The sequence below is a fragment of the Clupea harengus genome, chromosome 25 (assembly GCF_900700415.2).
Source record: "Clupea harengus chromosome 25, Ch_v2.0.2, whole genome shotgun sequence".
Classification (NCBI taxonomy): domain Eukaryota; kingdom Metazoa; phylum Chordata; class Actinopteri; order Clupeiformes; family Clupeidae; genus Clupea; species Clupea harengus.
Window position 1 is genome coordinate 494,133 of NC_045176.1, and position 17,115 is coordinate 511,247.

Here is a 17,115-nt window from a genome sequence, read left to right on the forward strand (position 1 = left end):
TAACTATGTTTTTAACTATGTTTGTAAATTGTGTTTTTAAACTATGTTTTTAAAACTTTGTTTTTTTTAACTATGTTCTTAACTATGTTTGTAACTATGTTGTTTTTTAACGATGTTCTTAATTATGCTTTTAACTATGTTTTTTTATAGGCTGTTTTAACTATGTTTTAACTGTTTTTTTAACTATGTTTTTACTGTAGCACTCTGAGATTCAGACGAATATAGAGTGCGCTATAAATTAAATGAATTATTACTCATGGGGTACTCTGGCCATGTGGAAACATCTGGCCATCAGTGTTTTCATACGTTCAGTTCAGCTTCATCTGTGTGTCGTGCTGTGGTTTGTTTGTGAGAGAGCTGATCTGTTGTGGTTGAATGGTCTGATGGCTGTCTTCATGTTGTTGAAAGGTTAACTGGGCAGATCCTGTCAGATGCTGATGTTGGTGACCTGATCTCAGCTCTGGGGGAGGGGAAGATCCTGACTGAACTGAGGTAATCATTTTACATTTCTGATTTGTAATTATATATAACTCGTACAACTTCTATGTTTTCAACTCTACATTAGGTAGAGCAAATATAGTGTGTTCCTTGTGTTAGATGCTTGTTGTCTTCCCTTCTGTTTGTGCCGTCCAGGACTGAATCCAGTTTCTACCCAGTTTAGCTTTGCAGTGTTGGGGAGTAACATTAACAAATCTGCCATCCTGTCTCCCTTAGACATAGTTGATCGTAATAACAAACGGGTCAGGGTTAATTAAAGTAAAGAGAACATGAACACACATGTGTAATGTGTGAGTGCATAATAAAGAGACCAGAAGAGAGAGATTGAGATTGGTCTGTATGTGCTCATTCACAGAGTGGAACACAGCAGCCTCTCACCTGAGCGTGTGGAGCAGGTCCTCAGTGTTCTCTCCAGACAAAAGTCTGTGGGTAAAGTCCATCTATCTGTGAAGACCTTCACTGTCACCACGGCAGCCCTGTGCTTCGACTTCATTCAGAACACAGAGACGTGCCGTGAGCTGAGGTGAGAACAGCAAGATTGATCAAATTAACTGTTTATCATACTCTTCCAGTGGAGATATCTGCTAAGCAGTTTATGGAATGGGACAAAATAATATCTAGATATTTATGGCAAGGGAAAAAACCCAGGATTAGATACAAAACGCTACAATTAAGAAAGGAAAGTGGAGGTTTAGGCCTACCTTGTTTACGTGAGTATTATTATGCAGCTCAATTAAGGCCTTTAGTATGCTGGTGTTCTTCATCATACTCCGCAAGATGGAAGGACATTGAAAGTGCAAAGAAGGGGTTCCTATAGCAGCTATAATTGCAGATAGTAAATTAATTTATCTTCCAAACAAAACTGATGACAGATTTAGAATGTGGATTGAAAAAGGCCTTTCGAACTACTTTACATTTGTGCACAAGGGGGCATTTAAGAGCTTTGAATTTCTACAGAGAGAACATGGTTTAGAGCTAAATGATTTTTATAGGTATCTTCAGGTCCGACACTATTTCAACCAAAACTTAGGTGGAGTATTGGAGGGGGGACTAACCGGAATTATGGAGGTGTTTCTATCGGCAGGCAATTCATTGAAATTTAATAAGATTGTCTCCAGACTGTACATTGGTTTTTGCCAGACCAAACTCAACAACACACTGTATGTTAAAGAGAAGTGGGAGAAGGAGGGTCATTTGGTTATCTCTGAGGAGGACTGGGAAAGATTATGTAAATTACAATGGGAATCCACATGTTCAACTATGTGGCAAGAATTTAGTTGGAAAAATCTTATACGGTTTTTTATCTATCTTTTGGTGGTGTATTCTGATAGCCTAGTATCAATTAACTCTGTGTTTGTTCTTTGATTGGTCAGTCCCCATTGACTCTGTGCTCTGATTGGCAGGCTTACGGGTAAATCAAGTCCATTCTCCTCTCTCACTGTGGACAAAGACTCCAGAAGCCTCAGGTGAAACCTCCCTTCATGAGAAGCTTCACTGTCTGTGTTAATGGTGTTGTATGTAAACGTTACAGGTTGCACCTGAAGAGTGAGCATTGTTATGTGTAAAATACTAAACTAAGCCCTCATGTGCCTGTGTTTCAGTCTGGAGGGGAATTCACTATTGTCTTCCACAATGTCACCTGCTACACTTATCCTGTTACAAGCTGACAGCACAACCAGTGGCAGCTTTACTGACTTCATCCGCAAGTTTCGTGATGTCACAGGTTTAAGAGCAAAGTAAGACCATTAAAAAAACGTATTTTCCACACATGGGTGTCTGGTATTATTCAGTCATGTTTTTGTGTGTTTGTGTTGAAGTCCACATAGGTCTCCAGGTGACTGTATGGGTTTTCTTGAGTCCTTCACTGACTGGTGCACTCTGCCTGATCTGGAGAAGGTGGAGTTGGAGGTGATCTGCCTGACTGAGAGCTGGGCCCGCCAGATCCTCAACCTCATCCACACGTGCCCCACTCTGAAGGAAGTAAAGTAAGAGATACATCATCTTCTGTTACTGTATGTAGTCTATGCATGGAGGGGTAGTCTGTATGGACACACCGTGTGCAGGACTGTGTGTGTGTGTGTGTGTGTGTGAGAGAGTAAATATTTAATAGATAACAGATATTGTATCTAAAGACATTGTATTATTGTGTTATAAATGTATTTGCTTTGGCACCACTGCTTTGAAACAGTCATGCCAATAAAGCTCAACTTAATTGAAGAGAGAGAGAACAAGATACTGTGTGTAAGAAAGTGAGAGTGTGTGTATGTCTATGTTGGAGATCCATGACAGACTAAAGAAGTATATTTTTATTTTAGGTCCCAAGCTTCAACTACGTCGTGTTGGGGTGATGGTCTCTTGCTGGAGGAGGGGATCAGTCTTCTGCAGGAGTCCGATAAGCGTCCAGATTGCACTGTGATCCTCACTGGGTGTGTACTTCTACTGACTGACCTGTCTGTCTGTCTGTCTGACTCTCGATCTGTCTGTCTGACTTACTGTCTGGCTCTTGATCTGTCTATCTGTTGGCCACTGTCTGACTGTTGATTAGAAAGCATCTTACACACACACACACACACACACAGAGAAATGTATGTGATTGAATGGAACATTGATGTCTTTTAATATCTTTGATGTTTTATCAGACAGACTTAGTGAATATGGAGTGAGGTGCTCCTGATGGAGAGCTGTAGGAGAGTGTGAGGTTTGTGTAGAGTTGGGATGTGTGTGTGTGTGTGTGTGTTTGTGTGTTTTATCCTTAAAGGAGAGTGTGAGGTTTGTGTAGAGTTGGGATGTCTGTGTGTGTTTTATCCTTAAAGCTGTAGGTGAGTGTGAGGTTTGTGTAGAGTTGGGATGTTTGTGTGTTTTATCCTTAAAGCTGTAGGCGAGTGTGAGGTTTGTGTAGAGTTGGGATGTGTGTGTGTGTTTTATCCTTAAAGCTGACAGGCGATTGTGAGGTTTGTGTAGAGTTATGATGTTTGTGTGTTTTATCCTTAAAGCTGTAGTAGAGTGTGAGGTTTGTGTAGAGTTGGGATGTTTGTGTAAAGTTGGGATGTTTCTGTGTGTTTTATCCTTAAAGCTGACAGGCGATTGTGAGGTTTGTGTAGAGTTATGATGTTTGTGTGTTTTATCCTTAAAGCTGTAGGCGAGTGTGAGGTTTGTGGGGAGATCTAATGTGTTTCTGTGTCTGTTTTTCTCCATGAAGGAGGAGATGCACTAAACCCAGTGGGAAGTGTGGTGAGGGAGATAACCCCTATTGGCGCTGCAACCAGAGGGTGAAGATCCAAATGAGGGGGTCAAATGTCACTCCGGAGGAGATTCAGGGGAGTAATGATGGATCTACTCACTCTTCAACAGATGAGGAGGAAAGCAATGATGGATCTACTCACTCTTCAACAGATGAGGAGGAAAGCAATGATGGATCTACTCACTCTTCAACAGATGAGGAGGAAAGCCTGCCTTCAGACTAGTCATTTTTTATACTTTTATACTTTTTATACTTTATACTATGTCACATGCCGCACATGCGATCTGCAAAAAAACTTCACTGAGGAGATTCAGGACTACAGGAGACTCCAGATATGGGGCCAAATGTCACTGAGGAGATTCAGGACTACAGGAGACTCCAGATATGGGGCCAAATGTCACTGAGGAGATTCAGGACTATAGGAGACTCCAGATATGGGGCCAAATTTCACTGAGGAGGAGATTCAGGACTACAGGAGACTCCAGATATGGGGCCAAATTTCACTGAGGAGGAGATTCAGGACTATAGGAGACTCCAGATATGGGGCCAAATGTCACTCAGGAGATTCAGGACTACAGGAGACTCCAGATATGGGGCCAAATGTCACTGAGGAGATTCAGGACTACATGAGACTCCAGATATGGGGCCAAATGTCACTGAGGAGATTCAGGACTACAGGAGACTCCAGATATGGGGCCAAATGTCACTCAGGAGATTCAGGACTATAGGAGACTCCAGATATGGGGCCAAATGTCACTCAGGAGATTCAGGACTACAGGAGACTCCAGATATGGGGCCAAATGTCACTGAGGAGATTCAGGACTATAGGAGACTCCAGATATGGGGCCAAATGTCACTGAGGAGATTCAGGACTATAGGAGACTCCAGATATGGGGCCAAATGTCACTGAGGAGATTCAGGACTATAGGAGACTCCAGATATGGGGCCAAATGTCGCTCAGGAGATTCAGGACTATAGGAGACTCCAGATATGGGGCCAAATGTCACTCAGGAGATTCAGGACTATAGGAGACTCCAGATATGGGGCCAAATGTCACTGAGGAGATTCAGGACTATAGGAGACTCCAGATATGGGGCCAAATGTCGCTCAGGAGATTCAGGACTATAGGAGACTCCAGATATGGGGCCAAATGTCACTGAGGAGATTCAGGACTATAGGAGACTCCAGATATGGGGCCAAATGTCACTGAGGAGATTCAGGACTATAGGAGACTCCAGATATGGGGCCAAATGTCGCTCAGGAGATTCAGGACTATAGGAGACTCCAGATATGGGGCCAAATGTCGCTCAGGAGATTCAGGACTATAGGAGACTCCAGATATGGGGCCAAATGTCGCTCAGGAGATTCAGGACTACAGGAGACTCCAGATTTTCAGTGTTTTCAGATCTCGAATAATGAAAAGAAAACAAGTTCATATTCATTTTTAAACAAAACAATAGTAATGTTTTAACTTATGAAGAGTTCAGAAATCTATATTTGGTGGAATAACCTTGATTTACAATCACAGCTTTCATGTGTCTTGGCATGCTCTCCACCAGTCTTTCACATTGCCGTTGGGTGACTTTATGCTACTCCTGGCGCAAAAATTCAAGCAGCTCAGCTATGTTTGATGGCTTGTGACCATCCACCTTCCTCTTGATCACATTCCAGAGGTTTTCAATGGGATTCATGTCTGGGGGTTGGGCTGGCCATGACAGGGTCCTGATGTTGGGCTGGCCATGACAGGGTCCTGATGTTGGGCCGGCCATGACAGGGTCCTGATGTGAATTTACATTCATCTCGGTTACAACCAGTCAACTGTTTTAAAGAGGTACAGAAAACCTTGGTGATAGAAATTAGGTTCAATAAAAAGGTTTCCAATTACTGTCTTTGTCACTAAATAAATAGATTTGTTTTAATCTCGACAGTGACACATTACTGCTCTGAAATGTAAGTGTTAAACTTGTGTTGTTACTTTAAATCAAATGTGTGTGTGTGTGTGTGTGTGTGTGTGTGTGTGTGTGTGTGTGTGTGTGTGTGTGTGTGTGTGTGTGTGTGTGTGTGTGTGTGTGTGTGTGTGTGTTTACAGCAGTACATACAATAAATGACAGGGAACAGTCTTACTTTGTTTACTGCTCATCTCAAATGTGGTTTTAATTTCCTTTTGAATTGTCTTTTATTTCCATAAAACATTTGCTTTACTCTGTATTGGTGGACCACTCTATTATTTTTATAATTTCAAATACAAATATTTTCATTTAAAGCATTTATTTGCATAAAAAAAGACAACTGGTCAAAATAACAAAAAAGATGCAGTGTTTTCAGATCTCGAATAATGAAAAGAAAACAAGTTCATATTCATTTTTAAACAAAACAATAGTAATGTTTTAACTTAGGAAGAGTTCAGAAATCTATATTCGGTGGAATAAACTTGATTTACAATCACAGCTTTCATGTGTCTTGGCATGCTCTCCACCAGTCTTTCACATTGCCGTTGGGTGACTTTATGCTACTCCTGGTTCAAAACTTCAAGCAGCTCGGCTTTGATTGATGGCTTCTGACCATCCATCTTCCTCTTGATCACATTCCAGAGGTTTTCAATGGGCTTCATGTCTGGGGGTTGGGCTGGCCATGACAGGGTCCTGATGTTGGGCCGGCCATGACAGGGTCCTGATGTGAATTTACATTCATCTCGGTTACAACCAGTCAACTGTTTTAAAGAGGTACAGAAAACCTTGGTGATAGAAATTAGGTTAAATAAAAAGGTTTCCAATTACTGTCTTTGTCACTAAATAAATAGATTTGTTTTAATCTCGACAGTGACACATTACTGCTCTGAAATGTAAGTGTTAAACTTGTGTTGTTACTTTAAATCAAATGTGTGTGTGTGTGTGTGTGTAAATACAATAAATGACAGGGAGCAGTCTTACTTTGTTTACTGCTCATCTCAAATGTGCCACTGTTAAAGGTAGGGGTTAGGGTTAGGGTGTGTGTGTGTGTTAAAGGTAGGGGTCGTGAGCCGGTTAGAGCAAGATGGAAAACTGGAAGGAGGACTCAGGAGGTTAAAGATGTTGAAAAGATGGGATTTTTATTATACCCAACTAAGGCCTATAAGGCAGTAAAACAATGATAATACTAAATAAATATACAATACTAAATAAATAAATAATACTAAATAAATATATAATACTAAATAAATAAATAATACTAAATAAATATATAATACTAAATAAATATATAATACTAAATAAATATATAACACTAAATAAATATATAATACTAAATAAATATATAATACTAAATAAATAAATAATACTAAATAAATATATAATACTAAATAAATATATAATACTAAATAAATAAAATGACAAAAAAACTTTGCAGACAGACAAATAAATAGACTTAAGTCACATCAAAAATACACTACAGTAAAATAGGAAGTCGACTATCCATATAAATAAAAGGACCACATTAACTAGTAATGCTCAACGTCAACAGGGCTTGTCTTAACACACAATGTGGATATATTTAATGCAATATTTAATTATGTTGTAAACGGTTTACAGCATAAGGCTCAACGTCAACATATGGGGCTTGTCTTAACGCATAATGTGGGTATATTTAATGTAATATTTAATTATGTTGTAAACGGTTTACAGCATAAGGCTCAACGTCAACATATGGGGGTTGACTTAACGCATAATGTGGGTATATTTAATGTAATATTTAATTATGTACCCCTCAAAATGAAACTGGGGATAGTCTTTGTGATCCTCCACCACATCTTTTTAGTCCACTGTGACAACATCTCCCTCGTTTTTAAGTAAATGGTAAAACTGGCTGTCGTCGCTTTCTTCCATGATTGAAACTGGATCTGTCGTTGTGACGCATGCGCGGCTTCGCTGTCGACAGTGTCGCAAAGTGATGCATGCGCGACTACTATCGGGTAGCAACAATGTTGATGTTGAGCCTTATGCCGTAAACCGTTTCTATCTGAGCATGCGCGACTAGCATCAGGTAGCGACTACCATCGGGTAGTGATAACACTCTGTGTTTGACACAAACTAACAAACCCAAGACGACAGTAAGACCAACGCTATGAAATATGGCAATATGATGTATGATTTTTAAACTAAATAAACAGAACATTTTATGTGACAAGACATTGAAATTGTGTGGTTATTTTAACCGAACAAAGACACATGCCACACACACACATAACACACCTGCACCCAGTCCACTCAAGAAGGCAGCATACAGGCTGCCGTGGGCGTTCAAGCCCGTATATGGAACCCGTGTCCCCGAGGAAGTTAAATCCCGTATATGGAACCCGTGTCCCCGAGGAAGTTAAAGCCCATATATGGACCCCGTGTCCCCATGGGCGTTCAAGCCCGTATATGGAACCCGTGTGGTCGAGGCTGCTGCTTGCGCCACCGTGCCCAAGTCCTTCTTTAGGGAACTGGATAAGCATATTTCTACATTTGTCTGGAACTGGATAATCCCACGTCCAAGTCGGATGGAGGTCTTGCATTACCTATTTTCCTGCATTACTACTGGGCTGCTAATGTTCCTAAAGTTGCATTCTGGATGTCATCTTTTAGAGATGGAGTTGGGCCTGACTGGTGCCACATGGAGCGACAGGCGTGTGGGCAAGTTGATCCTGCTTCACTGCTCTGCTCTCCTTTGCCACTCAGTAGGAGATGCCACCCCAACAACCCCATTGTTAGCAGTTCCCTTCGTATATGGTCACAATTTATTATTCACATTTTGGGTTCAAACACACAGTCCCATTCATCCCTATAGTTCGTAACCATCACTTTAAACCTGCCCTTCTTGATTCCGCATTCCATCTCTGGTCCCGGAAAGGTCTGGAAAGCATTGCGGACCTGCACCACGAAGTGATTTTTGCATCTTTTGACTCCCTGGTTAAGGAACGTGACATACCACAGTCACACTTTTTTAGATATTTAAGTCTGAAATATTGAAAAGAAACATTTCCCATACTTCCCATCAGTTCCACCCAGCAGCCCTGAACACGATTGCATCTCCCCTGATCCCTTTCAGCCAGGGTGTGTCTCCAAATTATATCATTTCTAGCCCCTCTCTCAGTCATGTTAAAAGTACATTGGAGGAAGAATTACAGTTGGTCATTTCAGATAACATGTGGCAGGCAGCATTTGAGAGAGTGCATACATCTTCTCTCTGTGTGAGTCATGGACTACTTCAATTTAAAGTCCTACATCGTCTGCATCTGTGTAGAAGCAAACTGGCCAAAATCTCTCCTGACACAGACCCCACCTGTGAGAGATGTCTCAGTGCCCCTGCCACTTTATCCCATATGTTTGTCTCATGCAGATCAATAGCCCCCTTCTGGTCCTCAGTCTTTGATACAGTTTCTCAAATGTGTGGCCATGCCATTACCCCAAACCTGTTATCCGCCATCATTACCCCAAACCTGTTATCCGCCATCTTTAGTGTTAGGCCAGAGGATATACCATCTTTAGTGTTAGGCCAGAGGATATACCATCTTTAGTGTTAGGCCAGAGGATATACCATCTTTAGTGTTAGGCCAGAGGATATACCATCTTTAGTGTTAGGCCAGAGGATATACCATCTTTAGTGTTAGGCCAGAGGATATACCATCTTTAGTGTTAGGCCAGAGGATATACCATCTTTAGTGTTAGGCCAGTAGATGTGTGTCTGTGTGTCTGTGTGTGGAAAGACAAGTGTGTGTGTGTGTGGAAGGACAGGTGTGTGTGTGTGTGTGTGTGTGTGTGTGTGTGTGTGTGTGTGTGTGTGTGTGTGTTGAAGGACACTCTCCCACCTTCACATGCCCAGTGGGCAAAAGATGTTATGGCACAGCTTACACTAAAGGAACTGAGGTTCCACATTGGAGGCTCTTGTAAGAAATGCCATTTTTAAACTACTTCAATAACTGCTCCTCGGACAGTCTCATGAGTTAAAGACTTGATACTATAACAACAGGGTCACACATGTTAGATTTATTTGGTAGTATTTAGTTCAGTATATGTTTTTGCACATATTCCAACACAAGTCAAACTTATTTTTTGATGATTATTTGATAGGGATCTGATTAGAGAAAGGTACAAATATGACATGCAAACTACTTCCATATTATTGCTGCTAAGCCTGTGCAGAATTCAAACAGATAAATCTGATTCTGGAGCCCGTGACTCACATGTGCTCTCAGAAGGAAGCAAGGAAGCTGAGACCTGCAGAGTGCTTAACAGCTCGGGACACTTCACCAGTTCTGGGTCTTTCATCCATCCATTACGCAGGGGCCCCCGAAACACTACGCAGGGCCCCCCTGAAACACTACGCAGGGGCCCCCGAAACACTACGCAGGGCCCCCTGAAACACTACGCAGGGGCCCCCGAAACACTACGCAGGGCCCCCCTGAAACACTACGCAGGGGCCCCCGAAACACTACGCAGGGCCCCCTGAAACACTACGCAGGGCCCCCTGAAACACTACGCAGGGCCCCCTGAAACACTACGCAGGGCCCCCTGAAACACTACGCAGAGGCCCCCGAAACACTACGCATCTCTTTTGGGAGGAGTCCTCACTCAGGAAAAAGCGAGCCTCCACCCCATGGCAGACGTCCATGTTAGAGTGATAATCATAAGCCATGTACTCCTCTGTGTATTTGTCCTCATTTCTATTAAACTTGGTCACCCATTGCCAAGTGTCATAGCTGATGCTCCGGGCAGTTCTACTGCTGTAGAACCCCACCCATGCATTGGTGAATTTATCCTCCCAGTCAGTGAAGCTCTTTTTGATGTAGAGACGGGCCGAGACCGTGCCTCCGATCGCCATCAGCTGCAGACTGGCATCATAACCCTTCACGTTGTCCTGAATCTTTCTGATGGCCTCCTGCCCCCAGGGCACTGTGTGGGCCAATACGCTGGTGTAGGCCGTTTCAAGGAACAAGCGAACCTGGACACCGGGCTTTACGTCTAATCCAGACTCATACTCGTATGCCAGGATCGTCTCTGCGTGTTTGTTAGGATTTTCTTTCAGGTTAGTGACCCACTGGTAGGCTTTATAGCGGCTGTGTCCATCATCCGTAAGGTTGTAAATCCCCACCCATGAATAGTAGAATGCATTCTTCCAATCAGTGAAGTTCTTCTGGATGTTGAGGCGAGCACAGGCTTTGCCCCTCTTTGCAAAGAGCTGCAGACTGGCACCATAGCCAACCACATCCATAGACTTCTTGATGACCTCGTTGGCCCAGGGCTGTGTGTGGGCTTTCACACTGGAGGAGGCCTTTTCGAGGAAGAAGCGAGCCTCAACATCATGGTGGATGTCTAATCCAGACTCATACTCGTATGCAAGGTATCCCTCTGTGTGTCTGTTCTGGTTCTCATTGAAGTAGGTGGCCCATTGCCATGTTTCGTAGCTGTTGTGCTCCTCATCACTACTCTTGTAGATCCCCACCCATGAATGGGAGAATTTATTCTTCCAATCAGTGAAGCTCTTCTTGATGTAGAGGCGGACGCAGGCTTTGCCTTGTTCAACAAACAGCTGCAGACTGGCATCATAGCCAACCACTTTAGATGGCAACTTCCTGTTACCCTCATCAAACTCAGGGCTGGCCCAGATCTTTTTGTCAGGCTGGGACGACTCTGTTTTTTCCATCAGTCGGACCTGCAGCCCGGGATGCAGACGCACGCTGGTGTCTATGGATCCAGACTGCTGCTGTCCCACACCGTAGCTCTCCAGTGCCGTAGAGCTGGCCATGTTGGTATAGACCGTCAGGACCAGGTTTTTGGTCAGAATGGTTTTGGGAATGCCACTCCAGGTGATCCTGGCCTTAGTCGTGTCATCGGACCCCACGTCCAGCCTCAGGCCCTCGTGTGTGTCACACTCAGGAAGCGACCGCCGACGCCGACGCAGCTCATCCCTCCTGATGCAATGGAGGATCTGTTGATAGTTTCTGTTTCTGCTGTTGAAGTCATAGTGAGCCTGCGTGAGGAACGCCCCCAGTGTTGGGAAGTTCTGAATCTCCGTCAGCATCCGGGGGCTGATCTCCCAGGTGTGGCCCGGATCGTAATGAAGGGTGAGGTAAACTCTCCACACTCTTCTCTGGCTGTTCCTGTCGCTCCGGACAATAATTCTGTCTATGTTATTGTGTGGATTACTCTGGACGTTGTAGAAGTCCTCTGTGACGTAACTACTCAACTGACGGCTGCCAGAGTGAACATTGGTATTGAGGTCTCCGAGAGCATAATAGTCAACATTAGGTTCACGGGGGAGAAGTCTTTCATATTTACCGAAGCAATGGAAGCCATAATCCCCCTGAGATGGGTCAATATCTCCAAGGTCAATGACATTGTTCTGATCGATCTGTATGTTGTGAGCCAGCCAGTACAGCAGCTTTAAGCCATGTCCGGGGAACGTCTTGCCAAACTCAATGTTGTTGTCTGCTAGTTCCCTAATTGAACTCAGGGTCTTGATGCTGGAGACGCTCGGAACAGAGAGAGAGAGGAGGAGGAGAAACCAGAAGATGGTGGTCCTGCCCATGATGGTCCTGAGAGGGAGAAAAAACAAAGATTAAAAAGATTAAACAAAAAGACAAAGATTCAAAAACTACAGCCCAGAAAAGCCTGTCGAGTCGATGGCATCTTGAATGAGATGTTAACACAGACTGACCTCACATTTAAATTGGCCATTCTAAAACTTTTCAATCTAATATTACAATTACACAAATCGTTTACACACAAAAACTGGAACGTATGACACAAAGACCACAACCTGTGACTCATCTGCCAACTCCCTAAACCAATTGTCCTGAACACATTTCCTGCTTTAGACCCAGATTTCAATTCTAAACCAATTCTGCTGAACTATAAACACAATTATCTGCTTTAAACACAGATTTCAATTGTAAACACACTTTCTTCAAAACACTACACACAATTATCTGCTTTAAACACAGATTTCAATTGTAAACACACTTTCTTCAAAACAGTACACACAATCCTCTCTATTTTGCACACTTCATCAATGCCAAATCTCCTTGTGTTCAGACAGAACACACTGCCATTCAAATGGCAAAACTTCCATTTCCAATGCTTTTGCAATTTGGAATCAAAGCTTTAGCAATATAAGGGCCACAGGTGAACAATGGATGGCAACATTGAAGTGAGAGGTGATCAGAGAGGCAGAGGAGTGAGAATGAGAGGAGGAGGAGGAAGAGGATGAAGAGGAAGAACAAGAAGGAGAGCCATTATCTCTGATGAGATTCGGGCCACTGTGGTCAACCATGGTTTGACCATGCAGGAGGCTGGCCAGAGGGTTCAACCAAACATAAGCCCCTTCTCAGTTGCATCCATTCTCCGGACATTCAGAAGAGAGAATAGGTAAGAAACACTACTATGACAGGAAAACACTAGTTTGAATGCCTTACCAGGAGCATAGTATTCTTGTATTTAGAGTATTTTACATTGTACTGTATTTGTAAAATTAAACAAATACAAAGTGCAACCATTGATGACCAGGACATATTCCTAAACATCAATACAGTGAGCCTAGCCACAGTGGACTGTGTTCTAAGGCGGAACACCTTGAGAATGAAGCAGGTGTACAGGGTGCCTTTTGACAGAAACTCCGACAGAGTCAAAGAATTATGCTATGACTATGTGCAAGTAAGTCATATACATTTTCACAACTGATTGTGTCCTATCAGCACTGACACATTACTGTACTGTATTGTAATCCAATCCAATGTTATTTTCAAGTGTTTCACAACACAGTGTAGGTCTATTTCTGATACAATATTGGGGGCTTAAAAAACATTCATGCTAATAAAGCTTCTTTGAATTGAAAAAAATTGAGAGTGTGTGTGTGTGTAGAGAGAGAGAGTGAGTGAGTGTGTGTGTGTGTGTGAGTAGAGAGAGAGAGTGAGTGTGTAGAGAGAGAGAGTGTGTGTGTGTGTGTGTGTGTGTGTGTGTGTGTGTGTGTGTGTGTGTATGTAGAGAGAGAGTGAGTGTGTGTGCAGAGAGAGAGAGAGAGAGAGAGTGTGTGTGTGTGTGTGTAGAGAGAGAGAGAGTGTGTGTGTGTGTAGAGAGAGAGAGAGTGAGTGTGTGTGCAGAGAGAGAGAGAGAGTGTGTGTGTGTGTGTGTGTAAAGAGAGAGTGTGTAGAGCAGGGACGTGCGGTCCTATGAGGCAGGTGAGGCAGAGCCTCACCTGTCATCTTGAAAAGTAAAAAAAAAAATTTAAAATTTTTTTTAAAAAAAATTATGAAATAAATATTGATATTTCTCTACTAATCTGTGGAATAGGTGTAATTTCTGCATGATTCCAATCATTTCGAGCATTTTTATAATCAAAATCGCTGAATTCGCTGAATTCGCTGAATTTGCGCATGTCCTATTCAAATAGACGGGAGAAAACAAGGGACGTGCGGTCAGGTTAGGCACCATGTATTGTCTATGGGAGCTAGTGAGGCAGTGCCTCACCTAGGATTGCGCAATCGCTCCAAACTGGGTTTTGCGCATGCGTGCGCATGCGTAGAACCTTTGAGCTGAGCTCAAAACGCATTGAAAAATCATGTAGGTGAGGCACACAGTACCTCTGCCTCAATGAAGGGGGCGTGCGAGAGTGCACCTGTCGGGGTTATGCTAGGGAACGTTGCTCTTCTTCTACACTTCTACTTGACGGCGAAAATGGAAGATTTTATTGCTAAGCTGAAGCAGTTCTCAAAACTGGACTTTCAGTCCAAACGTGAAATGATTAATAATGGGAGACCAATGCCGGAGTTAAAAGGTATGATTCAAGCGACGGGACAGAAGATAACTCCATCGACTTCTCACATCCAAAGCCAAATTGCTTTGAACATGTTTGGAACCTCAAGAATAACTTACAGCGGCAGCTCCGTTGATTTCCCATTATTTCTCTTGGGATTGTTTTATGTCTATGTGAAGCCATTTAACATCACTCAAGTGGTTGTGATCACTTGGAACCCAAGACTGCTTTTTATTTGTGAGCTGATTTTGAGAAATTAAACTTAAATTGTAGGTAAGTTGTGTTTCCTGGTTGCAATGGTTATCCTGTTGCTACGTTAGCTAATTAGCTAGCTAAGGACACTTAATAACCTTACGAGTTAATCGGAAGAGTTCAATTTGCATGAAATGATAGCTGGTTATCTAGCTGATGTTATAGTCTCCTCGATTTAACTCTTAAAATTATAATGGGAAAAGGTAGAAACCCTCAGGGTGCTTGTGCAACTTCGTAAGAAAGAGTTCATATTCAGGAGTTCATATTCATGAGTGCATAATATTTACACGTGAGTTCATCACAAGCTAGCAGCTGCCTACTGTATGCACCTTACCTATGTGTGTGTAAAGAATGCTGATATGAAAAACAACCAGTAGTCAATTTGAAAGCTGCCAATTGAATGGTGATCTTAGATACTCTATCGTAAAGGCGCCTATTAACGCCCCAGCTATTAAAAACATTTATAGATCGAAAAATCTTTAATCAATCAATCTTACATATTTCAGTAGCGGTGGGTGTCTAGATTAGGACTGGTAACTTGTTTGGTTTTCAACTGAAACGTGTTTTCAGTTTTTTTCCGTTGTGTAGACCGACACGCAAAATTTGCTGATACAGGAGGTGGAACCCATTAACAGCCTTTCTGTATATATGTCTATGGAAAGCTCTATGACCCTCACAAATTCTCTTTGCGAAATCGAATTCGTTCAGTTCGTTCCATGAGGGTTTGTACACACAGAAATAAATCGCTGTCTAGTACACTAAATAACGCTGTACTGCAATTTTTTGCACACATACAAGTTAAATACCTCCTTTGGGTAGGAGCGTATGGTGTTTAAAATCCGTTATCCTGGTTGATATAGAAATCAATATTAAGTAACATGTACCTGCGTGAGGCTGTTAATAGGTTTCGGGCGTTAATAGGCGCCGTTACTAAATTGGGTTTATGTATTTGTAAATTTGACTCTGAAAAAGTCAGTGCCTCACCAGCCACGAACCTCACCGCACGTCACTGGTGTAGAGAGAGAGAGTAAGTGTGTGTGTGTGTGTGTAGAGAGAGAGTGAGTGAGTGTGTGTGTGTGTGTGTGTGTAGAGAGAGAGAGAGTGTGTGTGTGTGCAGAGAGAGAGAGAGAGTGTGTGTGTGTGTGTAGAGAGAGAGTGAGTGTGTGTGTGTGTGGAGAGAGAGTGAGTGTGTGTGTGTGTGTGTGTGTGTGTGTGTAGAGAGAGAGAGTGAGTGAGTGAGTGAGTGAGTAGAGAGAGAGAGAGTTTGTAGAGAGTGTGTGTGAAAAAAAAAAAGACCGCCGACCTGTCACTGGTTAGTGAAAGCTCCCTCAGTGGCGAAAAGCAAGGGGCTGGACTGACACAAACAAATCAAATACTGTTCCTGATCCACCAATCAAAACGGAGTCTTGCGAGTTGCGCCTACGCTTCCGAGTATAAAACTACTGTAGGCATGGTAAGCGGACACCCTCACTGAGATGACACTCTGCAGAGTTTGTTCAATTTCTCTTGTTTGCTTTATCATTGAGGTATTCATTGCTTTATAAACAGTCTTTTTAAAGTGTCACTCCTTAGTAATACCTAACTACACTTGCAGTAGGTCTATTCGTAGCCTATTCTAAGGAGTAATTTGCTCCACAGTCTTTTTAAAAAGCTCGTAGCCCCGAGAGCTAGACTTCTAGCTAGCTAACTTCTTCCAACTGCAGCTAGCCATTTTCTCCTTAACACCTACCTTTACATTTTTTGATCATCCACCGTGTTGCAACAAATAAAACACCAGCACTTGAATACTATTCTGTGCTGTCCCTGTCTACATTGTGTACAGTTTTGTTAGGAACCATTGTCTAGCACAGCCTTATCCATTATTCGTGTGCAAGTTGTTCACAGCCACACGTACAAACACACTCACAAGACCACGACGTTGAAATTAGAACTGTATTAACTTCACACACACACACACACACACACACACACACACACTGTATCAGCAAACAAACACAACTATGGACAAGTTTCTGATTCGTAAAAGTCAGGCAACCGATGCGCCAGTTGCGAAGAAGCCAAAGCTTCGCAAATATGAGGAGAGCTATTTGCAGTTTGGTTTTACCGTCACTGGCAGGACTGAGCAACGTCCTCAGTGTGTTTTGTGTGCCAAGGTGCTGGCAAATGACTGCATGAAGCCATACAAATTAAAAATCAGCTGCTGATCACCTTTCAGCGCTGAAGAATCAGTTTGGGTCCTATTTCAAAGACGACTACCGTTCATTCGCCTGGGTTCGGGATCCATTTCTCTGCTCAGCAGACGAGCTGTCAATAGACATGCAAGAGCAGCTTATTGAGCTGAAGAGTGACAGTAGACT

General features: G+C 42.7%; 1 protein-coding gene and 1 long non-coding RNA gene across 2 annotated transcripts in view; one reads left to right on the forward strand and one right to left on the reverse strand.

The window, feature by feature from the left end:
- The first annotated feature begins 447 nt into the window (after window positions 1–447).
- On the forward strand, window positions 448–1,964 carry LOC122128839. The gene is made up of 3 exons (XR_006151651.1): window positions 448–492; window positions 854–1,021; window positions 1,902–1,964. It is a non-coding gene; the product is annotated as an uncharacterized LOC122128839 (long non-coding RNA).
- A 7,762-nt stretch (window positions 1,965–9,726) lies between these two features.
- The window catches only part of LOC105906637, a 12,898-nt gene continuing 5,509 nt past the window's right edge, over window positions 9,727–17,115 (reverse strand). Inside the window, exon 2 of the mRNA XM_031562957.1 lies at window positions 9,727–12,290. Within this exon, the coding sequence (XP_031418817.1) occupies window positions 10,253–12,283 (2,031 nt within the window). The 5' untranslated portion in view covers window positions 12,284–12,290 and the 3' untranslated portion in view covers window positions 9,727–10,252. The remainder of the gene's footprint in view (window positions 12,291–17,115) is intronic.